General features: G+C 34.6%; 1 protein-coding gene across 4 annotated transcripts in view; it reads left to right on the plus strand.

Annotated features, from left to right (window-relative positions):
• Window positions 1–25011, plus strand: part of PIK3R5 (phosphoinositide-3-kinase regulatory subunit 5) — a 76319-nt gene that overhangs the window by 26386 nt on the left and 24922 nt on the right. For 3 of the 4 annotated variants that reach the window (XM_074311944.1, XM_074311947.1, XM_074311945.1), the window contains 4 exons: window positions 14699–14814; window positions 16229–16329; window positions 19369–19437; window positions 20941–21079. In XM_074311944.1, coding sequence (XP_074168045.1) covers window positions 14712–14814; window positions 16229–16329; window positions 19369–19437; window positions 20941–21079 — 412 coding nt within the window. In that variant the 5' untranslated portion in view covers window positions 14699–14711. Of the gene's footprint in view, window positions 1–14320; window positions 14372–14698; window positions 14815–16228; window positions 16330–19368; window positions 19438–20940; window positions 21080–25011 lie in introns of those variants that run through there. The other variant, XM_074311946.1, reaches the window with a different exon arrangement.

A 25011-nucleotide genomic window follows, 5' to 3' on the forward strand; every position in this document is an offset into this window, starting at 1 on the left:
TCAGAAATGAAAAGGATTTTAAAAGAATTCATCCCCCTCATTTTATAGGTATCAAAACAGAGGCCCACAGAAAGAGAATGACTTGCCTTTGGTGATGCAACCTGTATTATTTTGCAGAACCTAAGTTTCCTGACTTAGAGGTTCAAGTTAGCAAGCATTTATGAAGTACTTACAGTATGCCACGTATAGGCACTGAAACTACAAATACAAGATGAAAGAAAGCCCCTGAAAGATCTTAAGTTTTTATCGTACTATACATAAAAGAAAGCTGAGGATGGAGTAGTGGGGAAGAGTATTTATATGGAAACGTGATGAAAAAAATCCAGGGAATAAGGAGTGGAGCTCAGAAAATAATGAAGACATGGTTGGTTTAGGAGTTTTGCTTAAAATTGATGCTATAAAGAAAGGAGTTACAGGGCAAAGCATAATTCTAGGGTGAGAAGGTGAAAGGCATAGTGAACTTCCAGAGTGAAAAGGGTTAGTCTTCTTTTTGCTCTCTTACACGGCCTTCTTTTGTTTATGTTGGCTTCTCTTTTTCTCTAGATGAGGATGACATTTCTCACAGGGACTGAATGTGTTTATTTGTGTGTGTATATATATTTTAGGGTAGAACTTGAGTAGGGCAAATGTTGGAGGGCTCACTTGAGAAGGAGTAAGAGAGGGGTAGGATATAGGTGTATAAGAAGGCTGTGGGGTGAGAGGTTACTAGTTAGTAGGATTAAAGAAAGGGATAAGAAGTGTTATTGAAGTCATTAGCTATGGGTTGGAGAATTGTTAAAGTATTTATTTAGAGAGTTGTTGCTAAAAATAATTATAGGGTATGATACTGAGGTGTGGATGATTTTTTTTTAGGTGTGGGGGGATATTGCTTTCAATAAGGTTTCCTGTCTAGATTGAAGCAGCTGCTACATGTTGTGATCCTTAGGATCTTAGTCCTTCTTGATGGGCCCCTGCAAACCACCTGGGGTTTTTTGTGATCTTCTATCGGGCAATAGGGAGTTACCTTAAGCAGGAAGTGTTAAAGTTAGAGGCCTAAGACCTGAGATGAGGTCTTGAGAACTTCTTGGAGCCTTCTCTTATCCTTGTTGGTTGCCTCTTTTGTCCTCCCATTTATTCTTTTAGCTTAATTTTCTGCTAAACGAAACAGGCCATTATTTGATGAACTACTTTGGTGCTTGAAATAGCTTTCACATCATTTATTTTTGCTGAGGCCTTACTAGAAATCATCAGAGAATCTAAATGAGAAAACGAAAAATAAGGAAGTCCATTGATATAAATGCTACCTTCAAGAAGACTCATAAAAAGAGTCTTGGGAACAATCAAAATTATTTAATAACATCCTAATATTCCTTGCTACAATTAATGACTGATCAGTAACTGATTTCTTTTGTTTTGAAAATCCAAAGAGAATTCTTTCTGAAATGTTTATATAGGAGATCGTAATTGAAACTTAAAACTTGAAGAATCCTTTCCCTACTTTATCTGCTAAATAGTTTTGATAATATTTCTTACCTGGTAATTATTTCGGTCATATATGTAAATTACTGGAAGCTCCTTGGAGATGGGAAGTCTGAGTTTATTTCTACAGAAGAAACAATATTGAATTAGAAAGTCTCAGTTTTGAAATAAAAATCTCATATAAAGGCTGGAATAAAATGTTATCAATTCATTTTACTGCTGAGAAAATGCAAATTTAGAAAGGGAAAGAGTCTTGGCCAAAGTAATACAATAACTTAGAAGACAGAGGCAAAATTAGAAGTCAGTTTTCCTTCCATCTCATTGAGTAGCCTTTCTACTACTTACCTAAATTAAAAAAAAAAAAAAAGGATAATCATCCCAGGATCATTGCTTCATAATATTTAGAAGTGAAGGGGAGCTTATAGATCACCTAGTTCTACATCTTTGTTTTACAAATAAGGAAACTGAGAAAGAGAAGAGAAGTGACTTTCTTCAGGTCATATAGATATAGTAAATAGCAAATCGTGAACTCAAACTCTAGTTCTCAGATTCCATTTCATCTGACTCTGATGGTCATGTAATTTTTTGCTTGGATTAAAGGAGGCAAGTAATCCACTTATTGGAGATGGCTAAGAGAGAGGCTGCCTGGATAGCCTTTGAAGAATTCTATTTTTAAGACCCTTCAGGTTTGTTTACTGCCACATCCTGTTCCTCTGCAAAGCATGGCAAGCTCTCTACAAACAAAAGCCAGAAGTGCAAATTCTGTGGCAATGTATGGGTTTGAGCATAGCACAGCTTTCTTTTCTTGGAAATCATTGGTAATTTGTTAGAACAACAGGAAATATTGGGTTGTCAATGCTCATTTTGATTTTTTTTTAACTATCTGAAACCTGAGTTGCTCAGGGCAGATATGTCCCTTTTCTGCCTCTCCTTTCTTTTCTTTTCCCTTTCTTCTTGCATGATTCCTTCCATTCCCTCTTTATTCTTCAAAACTGGAAGGGGGGACCTGGTCATTATGGGCTGATAACAATTTTATAATTTTAAGTCTGTTGAATGTTTCCATGTAAATGTTTCTTATTTACTAATGGGATTAGTAAAGCAGAAAAGGTCAAGATTTTGGGAAGGAGAGTGGGACATACAATAAAAGGGATGCATGCCTCTATTCTACTGCTGAGGAATGTTTATGATTTGGAGAACAGACCTACAACCCAGGGAAGAAAAGTCACAAAACTTTGTTTCCTTTTTAAAATTTCTTCTCTTCTACTCAGGTAAGGGTAAATATAGGCATCAAATGCATTAAAAGAGTCAGAAGAAGACATGAGTTCTAGCCCTGGAGTCAAAACAACAACCAATACCACCTAATTTTATGATATCAGGCAAATCATTTAACCTCTAAGACTGAATTTTCTCATCTATAAAATGAGAGGGCTAGACTGGATGACTTTTGAGGTCTTTTCTGTAATGCATTTTGACTTTTTTCTAGTATTAGAATCTGAATCACCATAAGCCACTTAACCTCTTGGAGCCTCAATTTCCTGACTTGTAAAATGAAGATAGTAATTCTCAATTATAAAATTGTAAGAGCCTGGAGTTGGAAGAGGCCATAAAAATCATCTTGTGAAATCCACACTATATTTGAGAAGCTTCTACCTAAAACTATACCTCTGTTTTAACCCATTTATTTTCCTTCTACCCTCTGAATTCAAGTCCAGTAAGTCTAATCTCTCTTCTTCATAATGACACTTAAGATACTTGAAGACCTCTTGACTCCCCATTCTCTCCTACCCTCCATTATTCTTTTCTTCTATAGACTACATGTCTAGTTGCTTTAAATAAGGGCTTTTAAAACTTTTTCAACTTGCAACCCCTTTTCATCCAAGAAATTTTTATATAAAATAGGTATACAAATCAAACACTGATAATAAATCATAAAGAAATTTATTTTAAAAACAATTCTTAGGTATCATAATTTTACCATTTACCATTTATTAAATATGAAAGAAAATTTGCATACTAAGCTTATTTTATTTTGCTTATTTATTTTTACATAAAGAATTATGTAAAAATATTTAATAATTATTTTATAATAATAATTAATAATTGGCTGAATATTTGGTATCTTTTTTTTTTCCCTGAGGCTGGGGTTAAGTGACCTGTCCAGGGTCACACACCTAGGAAGTGTTAAGTGTCTGAGACCAGATTTGAACTTGGGTCCTCCTGAATTCAAGGCTGGTACTCTATCCACTGTGCCACCTAGCTGCTCCTATTTGGTATTTTTTATTGTTGTCTACAACATTTAGTTACACAGCTCCACATGGGATTGCATTGCACAGTTTAAAAAGTTTTGCTTTAAATGATCCTGATATAGTAGTATTAACTATAATTTCCCTCAACATTCTGATTAAGCTTCTTTACATCTGCTCTGTTTCATCAATGCCCTTATTAAAATATGATGCTTTTAACAAGGCATGATATTCCCATGTAGTCTGACTAGGGCACAGCTAGTAGTCTTGATGCCTCAGCTTTTCTCAGTGCAGTCCAAATTCTATTATTCTCTTTATATTTTAAGAATGTTAATATTGAAGTCCAATGAGATATTGTATTGTTCCTCACTGTCTTATTTTTTCCATGGCAAGAGGAAGAAATATTTAGTGATAGCTGGCTTTAAGAACTGGATATGTGATTGTATTTGTTTTATTAATTAGATCCTCACTGAAGGTCATTCCTACAATCTCCATTCTAGAAATTCATAGTCTTTTGTACATCTAGAGTCCTTAAAGTCACCAAAATTTTTCTGAAGCTAAAGCTGAATTGACTCTATGGTCAAAGAGATCTATGCCTCTGGGCATGAGTAGTACTGAGGTGCAGGAATGGAAGAGAAGAAGAGACATTCATTCATCGCAATAACCACAACCTCTGGTTTGGGGTTTCCCCTCCTTTCTTAAGGGGAGCTACCATAGTGTTGCCTTTTTGAAGTCATATGAAAAATTCAATGTGAGAAATTAGAAGCTCCCTAAACTCTTTTCTTGGGGACATCAATTTTTTTTATTGATACTTTATGTCATATTTATTTCTGTAGTGAAAAAGAAAGAAAGAAACTTTATTCTTTTAAATTGAACTACCCCTTGTACTCTCTTCCCCAACTTTTGTTATAGTGATCACATCTGACAGATATATACAGTATTCTGCATTAGTAATCTTTCATCTCTCAGCTTTGAGGAAGGAGATATGTTTTATTATGTTCTTGGGATTTGCATCAATTTTTTTTAGCTACTCATCTGGGCTTCTTATTAATGATTTTTTCATCAATGATATAATCATGTAATGCCTGAGAAACTGAGGCAAGATAGAGATTAGAGAGTTTTTAATATTTTGTTTGAATTTCTGAGAGGGAAAGATTGTGTTAGGGGCATGATGTCCCCAGGGCTGATGTCCACAGTATCCAGCAGCAAATGTGAGTTCTCAATGAAATATATACAAGATTCAACCTCAGGTACACAAAGGAGGGTGGAGTCCAAACTCTGGTGAGCCAGAATCTCCAGGCAGGGACCATCAATCCAGTTCTGACAGTTTGGGGGGTAGGGTTTTTTAAAATTAATTTTATAATTATAATTTTTTGACAGTACATATGCATGGGTAATTTTTTTACAACATTATCCCTTGCTCCAAGAACAGAATGAGATAGTTTTAAAACTGACAAGTTGAGTTTTTTTTTTTTATTTTTCAAAAAAGGCAAGCTGCAGGCTATTGTAGCATTTCATAGTACAAGCCTTCTCCTGTCTATATATGAATATGCTCATATTTGATGATGTTTATCAAGAAAAAAATAACTTAAATTTTTTTCTTAAAATTTACAAAAAAGAAAAGGATTGTACTTCAAGATTTTTGAGGTATCTTCCAATCCCAAGATTCTGTGATTTTGTGTCTGGAAGAGGAAAAGAAGGGGTGGGTAGAATAGCTGGGGAAAGAGAATGAAAATTCTTTTGTTTACTTACAAGTTATTTGCATATTGGATACTTAACATTCATTGTTCTTCTAGCTATATTATTTCTTTCTTGGGTATAGATACCAGAATTATACCCAGTTTTGCTGGTGCAGTTCATCCTATAGTTTCTGGAAAGAATGATAATATTTGATTTTCTTTCTAATATTTATTCCTGATGATGGCTAGCATTTTGTTTGCTTTTCTGGACATAGTCCACTTGACCATAGTCTTCAGAAAGTAGTATTTATATTATCTTTTGAATCATGGATTAGACTGACAGTTTCTTCTACAAATACAGTGTGTCTGGCAAAATCAGGACCCAGCTTTTCCTTTCTTTCTTTTTTTTTTTTTTTTTTTTTTTTAGGAATCAGTAAAGCTTTTATCCAGAAAATAGGGCCTAAATTCTATTTTATTTATTTATTTATTTTTCACATTTTTAAAAATTAATTTTATAATTATAACATTTTTTACAACATTATCCCTTGTACTCCCTTCTGTTCCGAATTTTCCCCTATTTCCCTCCACCCCCTCCCCTAGATGGCAGGCATTCCCATACATATTAAATATGTTATAGTATATCCTAGGTACAATATATATGTGCAGAACCGAGTTTTGTTGTTGTTGTTGTTGTTGTTGTTGTTGTTGTTGTTGTTGTTGTTGCAAAGGAAAAATTGTATTCGGAAGGTAAAAATAACCTGGGGAGAAAAACAAACAAACAAAAAAAATGCTAACAGTTTACATTCATTTCCCAGTGTTCCTTTTCTGGGTATAGCTGATTCTGTCCATCATTGATCAATTGGAATTGGATTAGCTCTTCTCTTTGTTGAAGATATCCACTTTCTTTACCTCCCTCCTTCCCTTGGACTTTCACTTATTCATCCGGCTTAATGTGCCTTTTCTAGAAATGTTTGCTTTTTGAAAGTGTATCCAGGATCATTTATAAGACAAAGATATTCTTGGCCTTCAAGGAATTTGCTGATTATATTGTTTCTGATACCAGTGAGGTGGTGAAGGTATTTTTGAATGTGCGCCTCACCAGAGTCTCACAAACTATACCATCAGAAGGATGAAACAGTATCCTTTAGCCTTATAGTTTAGATTATTTTTTCCTCTATTAATTGCTGAATGTTTATCCCAGATAAAGCTACCTGCCATATTTCTATCCATTCTAATTCTTTACAATGCATAAGGAACTAAATGCTGGAGAGTGCAAAGTCAGACAAATAATATATTCTAAGTAAATCCAAGAAATTTTTAGGATGAAAGGAGAGGTTAATCTTCCCAACCTTATTCCATTCTTGTATGCCTTGTCCTTCTCTGGGTTGTTCTTGTTGATTTTTTTTCCTAGCTCAGTATAAAATCGGTTCATATCCAGACCTCATTCATTTTGTTTTGGATAATAAAAATTATTCCTTTAACTGACTCAGATTTAATTAAATGTATTATAACTCTCACTTCCTTTCCCACTTTGTCCCCTGCCTCTTCAACATTTTTAGTTAATATTACTATTTTTAGAATATTTTAATTAGCATAATAAGGCTATTTACTATGTACAGCCCCTTGAAAAACTTTTCAGACCTCTATGGGTTAGGAGCCCCTGAACCAGGGGGAATCAGGAAAGACTTCCTATGGAAATTGGCATATGGGGTTGAATCTTGAAGAAAAGTGAGGTTTCTCAAATCTGGAGATGAAGAGGGAATTCTTTTCAGGTATGGTATCCTTTGACCTGGGCAAGGCAAGAGGCAGGAACTAGACCATCCACTTTGGGAGATGGCAGGTAGACCACAATGTCTGGAGAATAAAGTATATAAAACAAAGTTTTAAATAATTCTTAGAGAGAAGGGCTTTTAAGTGTGTGTGCTGAAGAATTTTCCTAGACAACAATGAAGATTCTTAAACAGAGGAATGGCAATAGATTTATACATTAGGAATATTATTTTGGCATCAGAATGAAGAATTGGATAGAGCGAGACTAGGAACAGGGAGAACGATTTGAAGGCTATATCAACAATAACCTAAGTGAGAGATACCGAGGTAGGATTGTAGTCATATGAGTGGACAGAAGGAGATGGGCATGGGAGATATTGTGGAGGACAATAGGACTTGGAAACTGATTCAACATGGAAGGTGAGAGTATTATTACACTTCTTAGAGAATCTTAGTATTATTTGTATAACCCTTTTCCCAAGGTTCATTGATATGGGCATTTCTCCTTAATGATAGTGAGAAATGCCCTGCCATTCATAAGAGGAATGGCAGTGTTGGTAAGAGACTTGCCAGGAATCCCCTTTGGGATGCTCCAAGAAAGTCTTCTTCAAGCATAACATCAGGTGTCTTCCAGTTTTGAGACCAAAAGGTGGAAAAGGCCAACTCCATTTCAGACAGATGAAGAAAAAGTCTTTGAAAAGATATGAGAGAAGCTGGCAGTCTCCATGTCCCTATCTCCAGATTGGTACTCAAAATATTTCAGGGAGTTTCCCTGATTCCATTGATCCAATCCCTCTTTTTAGTTCAGCTGAGTTATTGTGCTCCTAATGGTTGAGCTTTTTCATTCTGTATTATTTGGTATATATTCTCCCTTGTATATATTTTCTGATTATTATTTTGCTATGATTTGGATAAATGGGTTTCTTTGCTATTCTCTATTTGTATGCTTATTGTGAATTGGTATTAGGTGAAAAAAGGAGTCAAGTATAGGGCACAAGGTCTCCTCTTCTCTCCCCTCTTTTTCCTCTCAAAAATGCCAAAGCAGTCATAAGTTGAATGAAACCTGATCTTATCCCCTAGATGAACAGTATTTAAAAGGAGTAGATAGATATACTTATAGTTTAGTCCCATCATTCACCCCTCTTTCTGAGGAGAACAGAGTGGTAACCCTCTGGCTCCAATCTTCTTACCATCTTGGCAAAATCTCCCTTAGAAAATTGGTAGGGGAAGAAGAGGGCTAGAGATATCTATTCTGCCTTTCTTTGGCAAGGCAGAATAGACACACAAGGACAGCCCCTCCTCACAAATGGACGTCACTATACATGTGGGGCCATTTCTCATGCTACATTTCTAAAATTGGAGCGTTCACTGTGTATTTCCCATTCAGAATCTTTTATAAATGGTTAGATTGTGCCTACTTTCTTCTTAACTCAAGACTTTTTTTCAAATGAAGTATATAATTAATTATTGTACATTAAGCAATTATACAAATATATATTATACAGTTACATAGTTTCAGGCAATTAATATTATTGTTATTAACAGTAAAAGTCAAGTCAGTATTAAATTCTTTTATTACTTTATTTCATTGTTCAGGCTTATTCCTTAAATATAGCAATACTGAATCATTATGGTGATTCAATTTTTTTTTTTTTGCAAATAACTTTTGATGTAAAATATTTGAGAGTATAAATAAGTTGAAATCTACCTTTTCCACTTATTCATAGGTTTATTTATGTTCACAAATAACTCTGGCCAGGACATAATATAATTTTCTGGGAATAATACTTTAGCCTATCCAGGATAATGTTTATTCTTATCTATTATGAAGGCCCTCCTTTTCTTTTAAGAAACTTCATAATTTTGGATGATATTTGTATGGGCAATCAATCAGTTTTTCAACAAAGTGATTATTGAATATGATAAATTTTAGACAAATTCTTTTCAGGTTTTTTTTTAAACATACTTGCATGAGCAGCACTTCCTAGTCATTAATTTACATTAATTTGTCCATTATACTACCTTCATGACCTTAAGAAAATGATTTTCATTTTCCTCATCATTAAAGTCATGATCCTATGATCTCTAGGTAGAGCATTCTGTGGTGTGTTTTTTTCTATTCTCCTGTCCCTCCTCCCCACATTATTTAGCATCTAACCTTTATGCCTTAAAAAAAAATGCAAATAAAATATGAGAAAATCAATCATCCTCAAGCAAACAAAGTTCCTTATGTGTTGGAGACTCAAATATACTTAAAAAACAAAACTTGAAGAACTCTTATTATTTCACTGGGCATTTTTTTCCTTGGTTAAAGTGACATGAACAACAAATTCTGAGGCAGATAATGTCAGAGTCTAAATTCTCACTCAGCTCCTGTTTGTACCTATATGAACTTAAGGAAGGTATGTCATCATCTCATTCTCATCTATAAAATTAGTTGAAATTGACCAGGTAATCTTTCAAAGTCCTTTGATCTCAAAATTTTTTTTCATCTCAAAATTCTATGAATTCATTCCCCTTCATTTTGCTGTTTTGGGAATATTTATGACTTCCTTAGAACTTTTGATGACAAACTGACCTCTAAAGAAGAAAAGGGATCCAGACTACTTACTTTGTGCCCAGAAAAACATTGGGTTTAATTTCCTTTTTCCTTCCTCCTCTTTCCAGTCTCCTATCATCCACCCCTTCCTGAAGCATTTCCTAGTCTGGGTAAGTGCCATTTTAGTGTAGGCTTGTACATATTTGCCCAGAAGAGGAACTCCAAGGCCCCAGGCATTCCTCGTGCTTGGGTGGTTTCGACATTGCTCAGACCCCAAAGGGAGAGGCAGAAGCATTCCTGTCAGGAGTTCTGAGTTTCATAATCACTCCTCATCTCTAGACTGCGGAGGGCACAGAAAAGGCAGGGAGAAACCCAGAAGACAGAAATATACTCTGTGCTGTCCAGAGATGGTGCTGTCTTTCCCCCTTAGGCTTTCTTTATAGAGTCTCATTTTATAGAGTGCTTGCCTTCTTTTCCAACTTCTGAATAGTCAAAGGTTCTTGCTGGCATAGAGTCATTTGTGTCAGATTACATATGTGGTGGCAATTGCTGATGAGTCTTGAAGTATATGTTTGTTTGTTTTAAATAAAAATCAGCAAGAGGAGACCACTCTGGCTTTTTGGGGACTAGAACATTTTTTGCTACCCACAGGGCACAGAAAACTACATTGATTATTCAGGTTTTCAATATTAGATGACTGAAATTTCATAGCCAAGACAATGCAAACTAGCTATCTTCCTCTGAGCCTTAAGGACTTAAAATCTTTTAGAAAAAATGTACAGGATTATCTCCATTTAGTAAATGGAAAAAAACCGAGACACTGTGTGACAAAAGAGGAACAGAGGAATTTAGGAAGGAAATAAATGCTGCTAGAACTAGTTTTAGGGGAAGAGCTGGGAGCAGTTTCTGCTCATCATTATCCACAGAAACTGAAAGAAAAAAAAGTGAAGACACAATAGTTGATTCAGAATACTAATTTGCATACTTTTGCATAAATTTGTGTGGTTGGACTAGAGAAAGATATATAACACCCATCTCCATGTATGGTAGATAAATGGATATGTATAATTCACTAAGTTGTGTTGTCTGTGTTCTAAAGCATGATGTGACTAGATCAATTCCTCCCCTTTTCAAAAACTATTACTCACATTTAACTCAGCTCTTAAGATATACAATGCATTTATCTCATAATTAGCATCGTCAGGCAAGTGTCTGAGACTTAGCTTTTCTACTTAGTTAGGTGTATGATATTGAGCCTCAGTTTGAGTCTTCTGGGCTTCAGTTTTCTTACCTATAAAATAGTGTAGCTGAAGTAAATTATTTTGATCTTCCAAGTCTGTATTCTATGATATTATTCTCATAGTCCTAATATTATTATTCCTATTTTACATATAAGAAACTGAGCTCCTAGAGGTACAATGACTTGCATGAGATCATCAAACTGCTGTCAGAGCTAAGATTCCAACTCAGTTCTCCTAATTCCATGGCTGGCACTCTTTCAGTAAATCAGTATTTATGTATTAAGCACCCCAGTACAGACAGTTAGGTGTCTAGAGTTAGGAAAACTTGTCTTTGTGAGTTCAAATCTGGCCTCAGATACTAACTAGTTGGGGAAGTCACTTAACCCTGTTTGTTTCATTTTCTCATCTGTAAACTGTGCTGGAGAAGCAAATGGCAAATCATCTTACTATCCTTGTCAAGAAAATTCTAAATGGGGACACAATTAGAATAACTCAACAAAAACAAATGTACTAATTATCTGCATAAATCACTGGAGAAACACAGAAAGAAGTAAAAGGCAGTCTTTGCCTTCAAGGAGTTTACAATCTAAGGATAGACAATATATGAACAAATATATATATAAAACAATACAAGATAAATAGAAAATAACTAATAGAGAATTAAGAAGGAATAGAGAAGATTTCCAGTAAAAGAAGGGATTTAAATTGAGACTTATTGGAAGCTAAGGAGATCAATAGGTAGAGTGAAGGAGGGAGAGAATTCCAGGCATAGGGAAAAGCTAAGAAATATTCCCAGAGCCAAAAGGCATTCATTCATTCCATTGTCTTGTTTGTGTAACAGCCTGAAGGTCATTGTCATTGGTATTGAAGAGCATGGCTAGCCCGCCTCTTTCTAGTCAAAAATGTCCTTGGCAATATCTTTAACCCACTTTTATTTTTTTTTTTAGCAAGTCATACTTGGCAATAGATTAAAAAATCTACTTATACATATCATGTATTTTCCATTTCCATTTGGGTCCAATGCAAATTGGATTCTTCTGAGATTTTGTTGTTCCAAGATTTGTTGCAGTTCAACTAGAATAATATTGGCTTTTAAAAATATGAACTTTTAAAATAGTAAGCAGTTTGGGATCACTGAAAATATTCTGTAATTTTCTAAATATGATCTAATTTACTTTCCTTCTATATAGAGGGCTCAAACTCTGGAGAAGTTGAAACAAGAATACTTACAAGGTGTTAACTCAGTGAAATTGCTGAGATGATGGTTCTCTAGTTCATATATACTTAGTACTTAGCATGGTGATGTAATGGTTCTCTAGTTCACACATACTCAGTATGCTGTAATGATGCAATTGTAATAGGGTATTTAAGGGCTGAGAGAACTGTGGACAGTCAGTCAGTCAGAGTGAACAGACTGTGAAGAAGTCGGACTGTGGCAGACTGGGAAGACCTGACCATCCTCATGGTGACTATCCTGCTCAGACTAAGACCTGTCTGGAGAACTAGCCCAGACATTACATTTCTACTATTCCATTTTGGGCTCACCACATTGCAAGTCCTGATGATTTAATTTAGATGTGTTATTTGCTGATATGTGTTACTCATCTACTTGGTTTTTCTAGAAGTTTTATTAAGACATTTTTTTTTGAGTGATTGTGGACCTATTTATAGGAACCTTGCAGTGTACCTGTAATGTACTAGGGTCCAGTGCTATTCAAAGATGACCATATGAAGAACATTACCTTTGAATGAGTGAACCATTTATTACAGGTTTACTACGCAAAGTACAAAACACCAGGCTAAGTTTTAGGAATAAATATAGAAAAAATAAAGCTCTAACTGCTTTCCTTGGTTAAGTACAGTGGTAGGTGATATAGTAGATAGAGTGCTAGATCTTAAGTCAGGAAAACTCAGTTCAAAATCTGGTCTCAGGCACTTAAGTGTGTTACTGTGGGCAAGTCACTTAATCCTGTTTATCTTAGTTTCTCCTCTGTAAAATGAACTGGAGAAGGAAATAATAAAAACAATCATTTTAGGAGAGAAAAATCAGAACAAAAGGAAAAAAACACAAGAAAAAAATTTTAAAAAGTAAATATAGCATATGTGGATTTACATTGTCTTCCTAGTTCTCTTTTTAGATGCAAATATTGTTTTCCATCTAAAGTTTATTTGGATTGCCTTGGATCACTGAACCGCTGAGAAGAACCAGCTCTATCATAATAGGTCATTGCACAATCTTGCTGTGTTGCTGTGTACAATGTTTTTCTGATTCTGCTTGCAAAAACAATCTTTGATAAGAAAACCCCAAATGAGGTCATGAAAGAGGAGCTTACTTTCTAAAGAGGAGAGAAAATATATAAAGGGTTTCTTTTTTTTTCTCAATAAAGACTAAGTGAGAAGGGGGAAGAGATGATGTAAGAAGGCTGAGAGAAAATTTGGAAGAGTGTGTTAGAGGGTCAACCAAAAGAAAATAAAAGGATCATTGTTCAGAAGTGAGAGACCAGTGGAGATTAGATAATAAAACTTTTTATTGAACATAATCATCATTTTTATGTAACTTTTCTTAGGAACATTCAGCAGTGGGGAACAGAAAAAGAGAAGGCAAGTGTTGGGAGAAATATAGGGTTAAGATTTAGTTAAAAGTGACAGAAAATAGGATGAGAGGACAATGTTTTGAAGGCATAATGATTGAACTGGTCAGCTATAGGCTGTCGCTGTTATCAATGGAGAAAAAAAAAGGGAAGTGAAGTTGGAGAAATTGTGATATATTAGAATAGAGAGAAGTAAACTACTAGAGGTCATGTTGAAGATCAAGAAGAGGTTAAGGAGGAGTGAGTCCCGGCCAACAAACTGTATAAGTTCTTTAGTCAATTAGTCAATCTGTAAACATTCATTAAGCACCTACTGTATGCTAGTTGCTATATGATATAGTATGCTATATGATACAAAGAAAGATAAAATAAAGTCATTGTTCTCAAGGAGAGCACAGTCTAATGGGGGAGATAGCAGGTAAACTACTATGTACAGATAAGTAGGATGAATTGGAGATATTTTACTTGGAGACTGGTAGACATTCAATTAAAGAAGAATAAAAGGATTGTCTTGCTTCAGTAAGAGCCTAGTTAAGATTAGAGAACATAAATTTATGTTATCTACAAATACAAGTTCTATCACTTGCTTCCGCATCATAGAGCATTACATAAATAGAAGACAAGAAAGAGGGATGGTGGGGAGGGAGTAGATAATCCAGGGTAAGGTTTTGGCAAGGAATGAGAAACAATAGGACAAGGGTTCAAGGGCAGAGGACAGAGAGTAGTTAAAATATAAGGTCATTATTGGGAAAGGAGGAGCAGTGAGAAATGGAAGGAATTGGTTCAGAAAATGGAATATCAGAGGTCTTGATCCAGGAAATGGAATACTTGTGCATGATGGGATGATAGGGTTTGTTCCTGAGTTAAGAGTAAAAGTGTGGGTGATGGGAATTATGAAAGTTATAGCACAATAGAATTCCATTACATTTATATGCCACCATTTTTTTTCAGTCATTACCTAATGGTTGGGCTTAAGTTTCTGTTGCAAAGAAATTTATAAGCTCTGATCTTCAAAACACAGACTTAAGTGGAATTCATTGTTTGTGCCCTTTACATCTTTTGATGCCTTAGAAAGCTACAGCTTGGTCTTCAGCTTGATAGGGTCTCCAGTACTCTCCCCAACAAAAGTCTCCAGGAAGAACTTCTAATTATATTTCTCTTTTATTTTTCAATTTAGGCAATGATTCAGAATGCAATCAATGGCCACAACGTGCACAGAGGACAGGATCCAGCATGCTTTAGAACGGTGTTTACATGGGCTCAATGTCAGCCGGGGTACCACTACCTGGACAGGTATGGACTATGTATGAGGAGGGAGGCCAAGCAAAAAGTGGGAGTCTGGCCTTGCCTTGATTCGTACATGAGGTCTTCCCAACCTTGAGTGAGGGGCTAGGCCAAATCAGGAATTGAAATTGGAAATGTTCTGTTCATTCTTCTTCCCTTCCACATTTTCGTGCTTTATTCTGAACTGCTTTTATAGGGCTTTTTCTGGACAAAGAAATCCTCAGGAAAGAAATCATACCCTATAATGAGGGGTGAGAATACTGAAAGCCTTAGCAACAATATATCTGGGAAAATACCTATTGAAAAGCCAAGGAAGTAATGGGGATCCAGAAGCTTTTTGATCTCAAGGATACATTTATTTGGAGAATATTCATTGGCTTGGTTCAGCAAATATATAGATATGACAAAAGAAGGGATTGTGGGCTGTAAGTGTCAGCAACCTATTTTTGTACAGAGAAAAGTCAGCCTCCCTTAGTGCTTGGCACAATCAGAATTTGCCTGTTACTTTCCAAAAAACATTATTTGTCATATACAGGTCTCATTTCTCCTGCCTTTTGATTCTGGATTAGGTACAGAATACCCAAGACTGCACCATATAATAGATGAAAATACAAGTGCATTTTTGAGCATATATGCATTGTAAATAACCAGAGTAAAAGGAGGGAAATGGATAAGCCAGAAGGACTGACCTCATTCTTCTCCAGTATAGAGTCTGGGGACCCAAGGGATTGTTGTATTCCTTTACCAGTTAGTAAAGTCACCCAATCCTGTTTACCTCAGTTTCCTCATCTATAAAATGAACTGCAGAAAGAAATGGCAAACCACTCCAGTATCTTTGTCTAGACAATCCCAAATGGGATCACAAAGAGTCAAACATAACTGAAAAAATTTAACAAAAACAAGAAATATGAATTATTTCCAACTTAGATCTTCTATATAGTGCTGCACTTACCTGAGAAATTTTTATGTGACCCTGGGTATATCAGTATATCAAATAGGTGTGCAAATCAAACATTTGCTGATAATAAATCATAATTCTGTGATCCCCGCATTCAGTTATGGGGTCATGACACATAATTTAAGAAGCTTTGGTATAGTGCATTCATTTTACTTTTAAAAACAGTCACTATTATTAGATCCTTAGAACTCTTATATAGTAGATGTTATTTTCTTTATCTCCACTTTGCAGATGAGGAAGCTTATGCTCCATAGAGTAAAATAATTAGCTCTATTACTCCATAATTATTAAGTTTCAGTGCCAGAATTGGAACTCAGATCTTTTGATTTCCAGCTGTATTGGACATTGGACGTAGGGTATCTTAAGCTTTTCTTCAAGATTTGTATAGGGGACCTAGCTTTCCCCCCTATTCATCACTTAGGAGAGACATGTAGCTGACTTCTTTCCCTCTCGTTCTTTTTCTAGCTGGGCTGTGTTTAAACTGTTGGAGCTTGCAAGAGCTAGTCAATAGGGATCCAGACAATTTTCTTATCCTTCTGGAGCAGATCCTGCAGAAAACCACAGAGGTAAGTCCTTGCCCAGTGGGATTAAAAACAAAACAAAACAGAAATGAGAGAATATAAGATGATTTGAAGGAAGAGATGTAAAGAATCTAGGGAGTGAAGCTAGTATGTTCATATGAATCATTTAAACCTCAGACTTGGAGACCTCTGAGACCATTCAATTCAATTCAGAAATCAATTTTTTAGGTACCTATTACTGTGACAGACAACTACTAGGTACTAAGAATAAAAAAAAAAAAGAAAAGAAAAGAATCCCTGCCCTTAAGAAGCATATTTCTACTGGGTAGAAATAATATGTACATGAAAAAACAAATAGTATGTGTGTGTGTATATCTATCTATCTATCTATCTATCTATCTATCTATCTATCTATCTATATAAAAGCAGTATCAGTTTTCAGTTTTCAGTAGTAAGTGAAGCCACTGGGTGGCTGTATGGATATAGAGCTGAGAAATCAGGAAGACTTGAGAGTTCATTCCAAACTCAATTCTTAGCTGTGTAACACCATGCAAATTAATTAGTCTTAGTTTCCTTAACTAAATGGGGTCATAATAGTGAAGAGGCAAAATAGGTACCAGGAGTGGTAAATGGAAAGAGTTTCTGGCAAACAATAAATTTAGAAGAGCTTAATTGTAAAGAATATTATATTTTACAAAAGCATAACAGAGATTTGGTTACAATTCAGTCAACCTGAAGAAATCAAGTCAGACATATATCAGGTTACAAAGGGGTGCTTACAAACAAGAAAGTTTATGGAAAAAAGGTTTTCTCGTATTTATAAAATAGAGTGGGAACTCAAAAATAATTAATTAATGAGAAAGATTGTGCATTTCTATTACTTTTTGAAGAAATATCTCCAGGACATACACCTTATTTGTTTTAGAACACAGGATGTAAAATAATAAAGTAGTCAATGGTAGATAGAGAGAGGTAAAGGTTGATATGATTGTTATTTAGGGCATATGGTCCATTCCATGAAAAGCTACAGCTGGGAAACATCTTTTCCCTTTCCTATGGGTATTTTATGTCTTGTTTTATTATGTATATATTAATTATGTTTAAGTATTATTTCAATGTTTATTTCTGTATATGCTGTATGTTCAACGTTTAATTATTGGCTTGCTAAATATGATCTTAGTTTATAACTAATTGAAAAAATTGATATTGACATGTTTAATAAGTGAATTTAGGAATAACTTCTAAGTGTAGGAATGAGGGCATTATAAGATTATTTAAATGAAATGAAAAAGAATTGGGGTAAAATAAAATGATAACTAACAGCATAAAACTGAAACTGCTCTGTTATTATTTTGTAAATTACCAGACTCTCTTGATCACCAAAAAATTCCAGTAGAAGATAGTATGTAGAAATTGATCTGAGAGCCATCATTTAAGAAGAGGAAGGAGTTAAACAAAACAAAACAACAAAAAAACCTGGAAATTTTCCCTTACAGAATTTTGCTAGTAGAAAAATTGCCAGAGAAAGAAGCTTCACATATAGATAACGAAGAGTATAGATTTCTACACCACAAAATTATCATATGTGCCCACATTAGTATTCTTCTCAAGACAGGATCCTTTTGGATGATGTAACCCACCACCTTTCTACTAAAAGGAAGAAAATGTTTTACTACTAGTCCTCTGAAATATTGATCATTGAACTTAAGTTCAGATTTTTTTAATGTTTTAATTTACATTATTTTTGTAATATTGCATTAGTTCCTCTGGTTCTGCCTTCTTCCTTACATAGTAGTTCCTATATACTTCTCATGTTTCTCTAAGCTTTTCATATATTTTTTCAGCCCAATAATATTCAATTATTTTCAAAAGCTGTACTTCATTTTGCCTTTTGAATATAAACAATTAATAACTACATGAAAGAATGTTCTATATTACTACTAATAAGAAGAATGCAAATTGAACTGATCCCACCCATTCTGGAGATTAATTTGAAACTATGCCTCAAAGTACATAAAATTGGGCTATATCCTTTGATCCAGCAATACCACTGCTAGGTCTGCATCCTAAAGAGATTAGAAAAAGAAGAAGAACCTATTTGTACAAAAATATTCATAGTAGCTCTTTTTGTGGTGAATAAAGATTGGAAATTGAGGGGATGCTTATCAATTGGGGAATAGCTGAACAAGATGTTGTATATAAATGTAATGGAATTGTGCTATAAGAAAGAAGCAGGCTGTTTTCGGAAAAATCTGGAAAAACTTACATGAACTGGTACAGAATGAGTGAGCAGAACCAGGAGAATATTGTACACAGAAACCACAATTTTTTTATGATGAAAAACTGTGAAAGACTTGGCTATGCCCAAGAATACAAAAATCTGAAACAATGCCAATGGACTAATGATGAAAAATTTTATCTGCCTCCAGAAAAATAAGTGATATTGTCTGAATACAAAGTGAATCCTCCGTGGCCGTCCGTGTCCCTCTATGCCCTCCTACTCTTCTTGCACAAAATTGCTGATGTGGAAATGTTTTACATGAATGCATATGTATACTCTATATATCAGATTGCTTATTGTGTCAGGGAGGAAAGAAGAAATAGAATTGGAACCCATAACTTTAAAAAAAGTCACAAATGTTAGAAATTTTTTTACATGTATTTTGGGAGAAAATAAAATATTATTTTAAAAAATAAGAAAGCAAATCAAAACAACTCTTAGATTTCACCTCATACCCAACATTAATAACAATAACAAAAGACACTAATAGATAAGTGTTGCAGGAATTATGGAAAAATGGACATGCATTGGTGGTAATTATATATATATATATATATATATATATATATATATATATATATATATTAGTCCAACTACTCTGGAAAGGTATTTGGAATATTCTTTGTTATAAGAGATATATATATCTCTGTGGGAGCAAGGAGGGTTGCATTGGAAAATATTGCTCTTTTCTTCCCTCGTCTCCTTTCCTTTCTTCTTTCTTTTCCCTCCTTCATTTCCCCCCAATTCCTCTTATTTTCCCCTCCTCCATAGGTCTGGCTAACTTTCTTTCTTGTTTTCTATAGGTCCAAGAGAAATGCAGCTATGATCTTCTGGCTCCTCTGGCTCTGCTTTTCTACTCTACTGTCCTTTGTGTAAGTTTTGAAATAGGATACAACAAGGTCTCTGAAGTCTATTCAAAATTCTGCTAAATCTAAGTCCTGTCTCTTCTGTTAAGGAGTAGCCATTTACTTATCTAACTTATTGAAGTTTTCATTCCATGTTGGAACAAAAGCCAAAAAGTAGCATATAGGGATTGGCTAAAAGTAAATGATGCCCATCTCACCAAGGTGTTTTTTGGTTATTTATTTCTTTGCAAAAATCAGAGTTTATCTGTCCAAGTGAGACTTGTTCCCTGCAGAGCACATCCCTTAGAAGGAGTCCATAGGTTTACCAGTGCTATTACTCAAAGCATGCTTCCCTTTATGGAATCCTCTTTAGATTCATTTTATCAGCCACAGGAAAAAATTAGTTTTGTTAATTTATCATCATACCTTTTTCCTACCTTTTGACATAGCTTGGTTGTCTATTTTTATTTATTAGTCTTAACTATTTTAGCTTTCTAAAAACCAGACCTACTCTCAAAAAATGAAAACTTGCTTCAACAATGATTAGGCACTCAAATAAATTTTTGGGAATCCAAAGTTGAAAAACAACATAGTGCTTGTCCTTATTTAATTTTCAGGGTTAATAAGAGATATATATCATATGATATAGTTGAAAGAATATGGATATGTATTCAGAAGACTTCAGTTCAGGTCCCAGCTCTGGGACTTAACATTTTTTAACTTTAACTTTAACACTTAAGCTACCCATCACTATATGATGCAGGCTTAGAATACAATTCCCTAAAAGTAGTCATACTATCTGAAGAGTTGCAAAACTTCTTGGTCGGGGCAGCTAGGTGGTGCAGTGGATAGAGCACGAGCCTTGAGGACCAGAGTTCAAATCTGGTCTCAGACACTTAACACTTCCTAGCTGTGTAACCTTGGGCAAGTCACTTACAAAACTCCTTCGTCATTAACTTCTTATGAGAGCATCTTAGGCCTTGGATGATTAAAATCCAATGTGTTTGAGTAAGATAAAATAAAATAGATTTGTTCTATACCTTTAAAGTTTGCAAAATACTTGCTTATATTATCTCAATGGAAAGTCACAACATCTCAGTGAAGCAGGGACCATTATCCTCATTTTACTGATGAAGAAGCTCAAACAGATAAAAGCCCATAATCACACCACTTAATTTTGGAGGCAGAATTCAAGCAGGTCATCCTCACTTCTAAGATTATCGTCTTATTAACTAGACTATCTGCCTCTTTTTAAATTATATCTAGATTATCATTTTACCATTTATGATAAATTACATGAAGACCATTCTCCAGGAGAAAATAATAGTCTTTATTTTATTTGCCACTGCTTGCCACCCATTTCTGAGGAGATTCAAATTTCCTGATGGTGTATATTTGTTCTTTTGAGGAACTAGCCCTTAAAGACACCCAAGTCTCTTCTTCTATATTATGTCATTATCCTCTTCCACACTCAAATCTCATTCCATTTCTCACTTTGTTCTCTTTTTTATATTTGCTTTTCTCACACAGACTCCACACTTCCCACCAGATTCCGACCTCCTTCTAAAAGCAGCTAGAACCTACCACAGATTCCTGACTTGGCCGGTTCCTTACTGTAGCATTTGTCAGGAGCTTCTCACTTTCATTGATGCAGAACTCAAGGTGCCAGGTATGTATGTGTCAGTGCTCTACAATGGAGAGCAACAACATGGAAACCATGCCAAACAAAGATGTTTGTAGACACTCATATTTTAACTTTGGAAATGCATCCCTTGTGGTTGATAGCCAGCTACACTCTTTAGCACCTTCTCTTACAATTTTGATCCTGTATATATATTTAACATATTCATTTTTAAAATATGAGTTCCAAATTCTCTCTTTTTTTCTTGCCCCACCTCACTGAGAAGGCAAGCAATTTGATAAATTATACATGTGCATTTCCATATTAGTTGTATTTGTAAAAGAAAATATAGACCAAAATGATCCAAGAAAAATAAAGTTTTTTTAAAAAAGTATTCAGACTCTATTTCAAGTTCTCAGATGCTTTAATATGGAAAGTACTAAATCTTTTGTTAGCCTGATTGTGGCATTATAATATTTGAATTTTTTCTGGCTACTTGCGATATTTTCTCCTTGAGCTGGAAGGCTTGGAATTTGACTGTAATATTCTCATGAGTTTTCATTTTGATATATTTCTAAGGAAGTCATTGGTAGATTCTTTAAATTTCTATTTATTTTCTATTTCTAGGGTATCTAGGATATCAGCAGTTTTCCTTCATAATTTCTTGAAAAATAATATCCAGCCTCTTTTAAAATATGGTTTTGAAGGAGTCCAGCAATTTAAAAATTCTCTTTCCTTAGTCTATTTTCCGATGAGATATTTCACATTTCCTTTACTTTTTTCATTTTGTTTGTTTATTGATATTTCATAAAGTTATTAGGTTCCACTTGCCTCATTCTGATTTTTGAGGAATTATTTTCTTCAGTGAGTTTTTGTAACTCTTTTTCTATTTGACCAATTATGCTTTTTAAGGAATTCTCTTCTTCAGTGGATTTTTGTGTCTCTTTTAACATTTGGCTTATTGTTTTTTATGGTGCTTTTTCAATTTTTTTTCCACTAATCTATTGTCTCTTTTTTTTTGTATCACTTTCATTTCTTTTCCCCATTTTTCCTTTGCCTCTCTTATTTGATTTTTTAAATCCTTTTTCAACTTTTCCAGGGCCTGAGACCAATTCATATTTTATTTTGAGATTTTGCATGTCATTGCTTTTTATCTCACTTTTTTCTTATGAATATATGTGTATTGATCTTCCCTGTCACCATACTAACAATATGGTCAGATTCTTTTTTTAAACTTTTGCTCATTTTCCCAACTTAAAAAAAAATACAAACTTTTAACTATATGTTACAGTTTTAAAGTTTTTTGTGCTGCTATTTTCAGAACTAGTTCTGGGAACGAGTTGAGAAAGGGAGATGGTGTAAGTTTTCGGTTCTTCCAAAGTGGATTATCTTTAGGAGAAGTGTATTTACTACTCTCCTAGTTTGTGCACTAGTCTGAAGTGATCATAAACATTCTTTTCTACCCTGGAACTGTGCCCTCTGGGTGCTGAGAGCTAAATCCTAATAGAGCAACACAAGAGTCCTGCTTCCAATGCCTGTAATCTTCTTCTGATAAATTGTTCAACCCCCTTACCATCTGTGAATTGAGAGCTCTGGAAGCTGCTGTTGCTGATTCGGTTATCCCCAAGGCCTGCTGCTGTTTTGCTGGGGCCTGGCACTCACTGGTAGAGCCTGTGCTAATTTGTGCTTCACTCTCATCCTGATGAGACAGATCTTTCTGGCTGGACCCCTCAGCTGTCTTAAACTGGAAAAAAAAATATTTCTTCCTATCCTTTTGTGGGTTTTGCCATTCCAGAATTTGTTTTAAGGTATTATTTAAAATTGTTTGGAAAGTAATTTGGGAAACCTCATGCAAATCTCTGCTATTTTTCTGCTTTCTTGGCTCTCGCTTCTAATTTTCTCCCCTTTTAAATTGTCTGAAATACAAACGTAGATTTAAATTTATGTAAAGTTCAAAGCTTCTGAAGATAGGGAATTCAAGGAATAAGAATAAACAATGGGAAAAGAAAACTATTACTCTTTGCATACAATATGATGGTATATTTAAAGAAATCAAGAAAATCAACTAAAAAGCAAGTTGAAACAATTAACAATATTTAAGGATTTAAAGTAAAACCATATAAATTATCAATATTTTTATATATTACCAACAAAACCTAGCAGGAAGAGATAGAGAAATATCATTTAAAATAACTGCAGACAAAACACTTGAGTTGTTGCCTCCTAGTGGCATATGGCAGCAAACTTACCTCTCCCAGGTCTTTGGATGTCTCCGGTCACGAATAGCATGAGATACCCCTACAGAACACCAGAAAACCTTGTTCATTTGTAGAAGTTTACTGTCTGGATTGCATCTTGACTCTGCCCCCAGTTCCCTTGTACATGTATATATTAGGGTAAATGTTAGTTAGTCTCTGGCAACAAGCACTAACCAACTAATGTTGAAGTGCCTGCTCAATACAAGCTTCCTTATCTTTAGGAACCTATGCCTGGAAAAGAGCTGCAGAACTCACACCCTGATGCTTTCTGCTTAGGCTCCAACATTGAGTCTATCTGCCAAGACAAATCAAGACAATTCTAAAACATTTTTCACAAAAATACAGATCTAAACAATTGGAAAAAATATTAATTGCTCATGGGTAGACTGAGCTAATACAATAAAAATGATAATTTTATGTAAATTAGTTTATTTATTGTATCCCATGCCAATTAAACTGCTAAAGAAGTATTTTATAGAGCTAATAAAAATAATAGCAAAATTCATCTAGAAGAAAAGGTCAAGAATATCAAGTGAAACAGAAAAAATATGGGAAATAAAAAGGTCCAGCAGTACCATATATCAAAGCAATGATCATCAAAACAACCTGATATTGGTTAAAAAATAGAGTGGTGGTTCAGTGGAATAGATTAGATATACAATTTGTTATTATTTAGCCATTTCAGTCATGACCCACTCTTCATGACCTCATTTGGGGTTTTCTTGTTAAAGATAATGAAGTAGTTTGCCATTTCCTTCTTCAGCTCATTTTATAGATAAGAAAATTGAAGCAAATACAATTAAGTAATTTGACCAACAATATCACTACTAGGTCTGTTTCCCAAAGAGAGTCTGTTTCCCAAAGAGATGTAATAAAAAAGGAAAACGCCTTACATGTACAAGAATATTCATAACAGTTCTTTTTGTAGTGATAGAGAATTGAAAATTGATGAAATGCCCAACAATTGGGGAATGACTGAACAAATTGTGCTATATGATTGTATTTGTGCTATAAGAAATGATGACCAGCCTGGTTTCAGAAAAATCTAGGTAGACTTATATGAGCTAAGGCAAAGTGAAGGGAGCCAAACCAGTACAATGTATATAGTAATAGCATTGTTGTAATTGTAAAAATGATCAATATAAAAGATTTAGCTATTCTAATTAATGCAGTGATCCAAGACTCCATGAGGAAAAATGCTGTTTACCTCCAGAGAGAGCTGATGAACTGAGTGTTCATTAAAGAATACTTGTTTCACCTTCTTTATTTTTCTTGTTTGACAGTAACTATTGGGAACTTCCTTTTCTCTTCTCAAGAAGACCTCATTTCCTACTTTTCTGTGAAAATAGTCAAATAACATGAACTACCTCTTCTTTCTTACTTTGTATCTCAAAATCCCTGATGCCATTGACTCATTTTCTTCTTTTTACTCCAGTCTCTGATGAAGTAGTGGCCCTTCTTCACAAAGCCAATCTCTTCATTTGTACTCTTGATCCAATTCCCTCCCATCTTCTCTGTCTAATAGTCCACATAGCCATCCTCTCTCCATTCCTAATGTCTCTTTATCTACAAGTTCCTTCCCTGCTACTTCAAAACAAAATCAAATCTTCCCCCTCCTTTAAAAAGAAAAACCTGTTGTACCATCCATTCTTTCAAATTATAATCCTGTATCTTTCTTCAATTTCATAGCAGAATGGATGTATGTATTTATATATGTGTGTA

Source organism: Sminthopsis crassicaudata, chromosome 4, assembly GCF_048593235.1.
Source record: "Sminthopsis crassicaudata isolate SCR6 chromosome 4, ASM4859323v1, whole genome shotgun sequence".
Taxonomy (NCBI): Eukaryota; Metazoa; Chordata; class Mammalia; order Dasyuromorphia; family Dasyuridae; genus Sminthopsis; species Sminthopsis crassicaudata.